General features: G+C 56.0%; 1 protein-coding gene across 1 annotated transcript; it reads right to left on the bottom strand.

Moving 5' to 3' along the window:
- Window positions 1–501: 501 nt before the first annotated feature.
- LOC102450133 (olfactory receptor 52B2-like) lies at window positions 502–1577 on the bottom strand. The gene has a single exon (XM_075922439.1). It carries the CDS (start codon window positions 1516–1518, stop codon window positions 568–570), a length of 951 nt encoding a protein of 316 aa, XP_075778554.1. The 5' UTR covers window positions 1519–1577; the 3' UTR covers window positions 502–567.
- Between the last annotated feature and the right edge of the window lie 400 nt (window positions 1578–1977).

A 1977-nucleotide genomic window follows, 5' to 3' on the forward strand; every position in this document is an offset into this window, starting at 1 on the left:
CAGGAGAACAATTGGAACATGCACAGGAACAGCCACACTGGCTCAGAACAAAGGGCCACCTAGCCCGGTGTCCTCTAGTCTGACAGTGGCCAGTGTCAGGCACCCCAGAGGGACTGAACGGGACAGGGAATCATCAAATGATCCATCCCCTGCCACCCATTCGCATCTTCTGGCAGAGGCTGGGGACACCGTTCCTGCCCACCCTGGATAATAGCCACTGATGGACCTAACCTGCATGAATATATCTAGGTCCTTTCCAAACTGTGTTATATTCTTGGCAAGGATTTCGACAAATCAACATCCTCTGGATAAGAACCTTTACAATAACTGGAGACGTTTATCAGTGCTCCCCTGCTCTCCCCCCGTCCCCCAGCCCTCTCCTCTCCAGAAGGGCTCACATAGTTCCATGCACCTGGATGTGTAACCGCAGTTCCTAGGAGCTGAAAAAGTCTGTTTTGCAACTGAGATTTAAAGTCTTAACGTTGATGTCTTCGTGCCGAGGGCCCCTCTCCTTGCAGTGCGGAAGAAGCCTGCTGGTAAGTCACATAGCTCAGGACTCAGCAGCATTTAGCACCAATTCCCCTTCTGAGAAAACATGCAGCTCATTTGTTCCCGCAGCTGCTTTGTTTTCATCCCATAAACAACAGGGTTTAGCATGGGGGGAACAAGCACGTAGAGATCAGCCAGCAGGATGTGAATGTGGCGAGGAACGTTATAGCCAAAGCGGTGGGTTAGGAGAGTGAAAAAGGCTGGGATGTAAAATAAGAGGATGATACAGACGTGGGAACCGCAGGTGCCGAGAGTTTTGCGGCGGGCGTCTTTGGTGGGCAGCTTGAAGACAGCCCTGAGGATCAGCACGTAAGACACAGCGATAAACACAACGTCTAGTACGACAGTTACATTAATCATTGCAAAGCCATACCAGATATTTGGGGTTATGTCCGCACAGGCCAGCCTGGCCACCCCAATATGCTCACAGTAGGAGTGTGGGATGACGTTGCTGGCGCAGAAGGGCAGCCGTTTGAGGAGAAAAACCACGGGGACAATTACACAAAAGCTTCTGATGACAACGGCCGTGGCTATTTTTCCGATCTTCTCGTTGGTGAGGACAGTCGTGTACCTCAGGGGGTCGCAGACGGCGACGTACCGATCGAACCCCATGGCCAGCAGGACGGTCGACTCGACAACAAACACAAAGTGCACAAAGAACACCTGGGTGATGCAGGAACTGAAGGAAATGGCCTTGGGTCCAAACCAGAAGATGGCCAGCGTGTTGGGCACTGTGCAGGTGGATAACAGTAAGTCGGCCACCGCCAGCATGGAGAGGAAAATGAACATGGGCTCGTGTAGCCTGCGCTGGGTGGCGATGAGCAGGAGGAGACCACAGTTCCCCAGAACAGCCGCCATGTACATCAGCGCGAAGGGGATGGAGATCCAGGGGTGCCAGGGCTCCAGGCCCGGGATGCCGACCAGGACGAAGCTGAGGTGACTGAACGTTGTGCTGTTGGGCGCGGCCATGGGGCGCTGAGGGCTCCGCTTGGGCGCCGGGCCCGGCTGGAAGCAAAGACAAGGTCAGTGCCTGCTGGGCTCCTACCCCCTCACACTCACTTCTCACTTCCGGCTCACGCCCTGCGCCCCGGCTGAGAGCTGCACTCAGAGCTGCGCAGGGCAGAGCCAGAGCCGGTGACAGGGACCTGTCAGGAGCTCAGAGCTCAGAGGTGACCACTCGACAAACCAGCCACAGAGCAGGCAGGGCCGGGCGGAGAGTCTCAGAGAGCCCAGCCCGTGTAGCCGGCCTCCCTTAGTTCTGGGAACTATTAGGGACCATTCAGCTACTGAAGCGCCATGAGGATTTATTGCTCCAGCTCCGGCCCTGCTCCCTGCTTTGCCACTGAGAGACACTGAACCCCCCGGGGAGCTGCCGAGCCCACGAACACAGCGACCACTCAGAGGTGCCTCAGTGCAGAAAGGGGCACT

The sequence above is a fragment of the Pelodiscus sinensis genome, chromosome 1 (assembly GCF_049634645.1).
Source record: "Pelodiscus sinensis isolate JC-2024 chromosome 1, ASM4963464v1, whole genome shotgun sequence".
NCBI lineage: Eukaryota > Metazoa > Chordata > Testudines > Trionychidae > Pelodiscus > Pelodiscus sinensis.

Bases quoted from the DNA above. Each gene is read 5' to 3' on its own strand.
- LOC102450133 (XM_075922439.1), bottom strand. From the start codon at position 1,518: ATGGCCGCGCCCAACAGCACAACGTTCAGTCACCTCAGCTTCGTCCTG.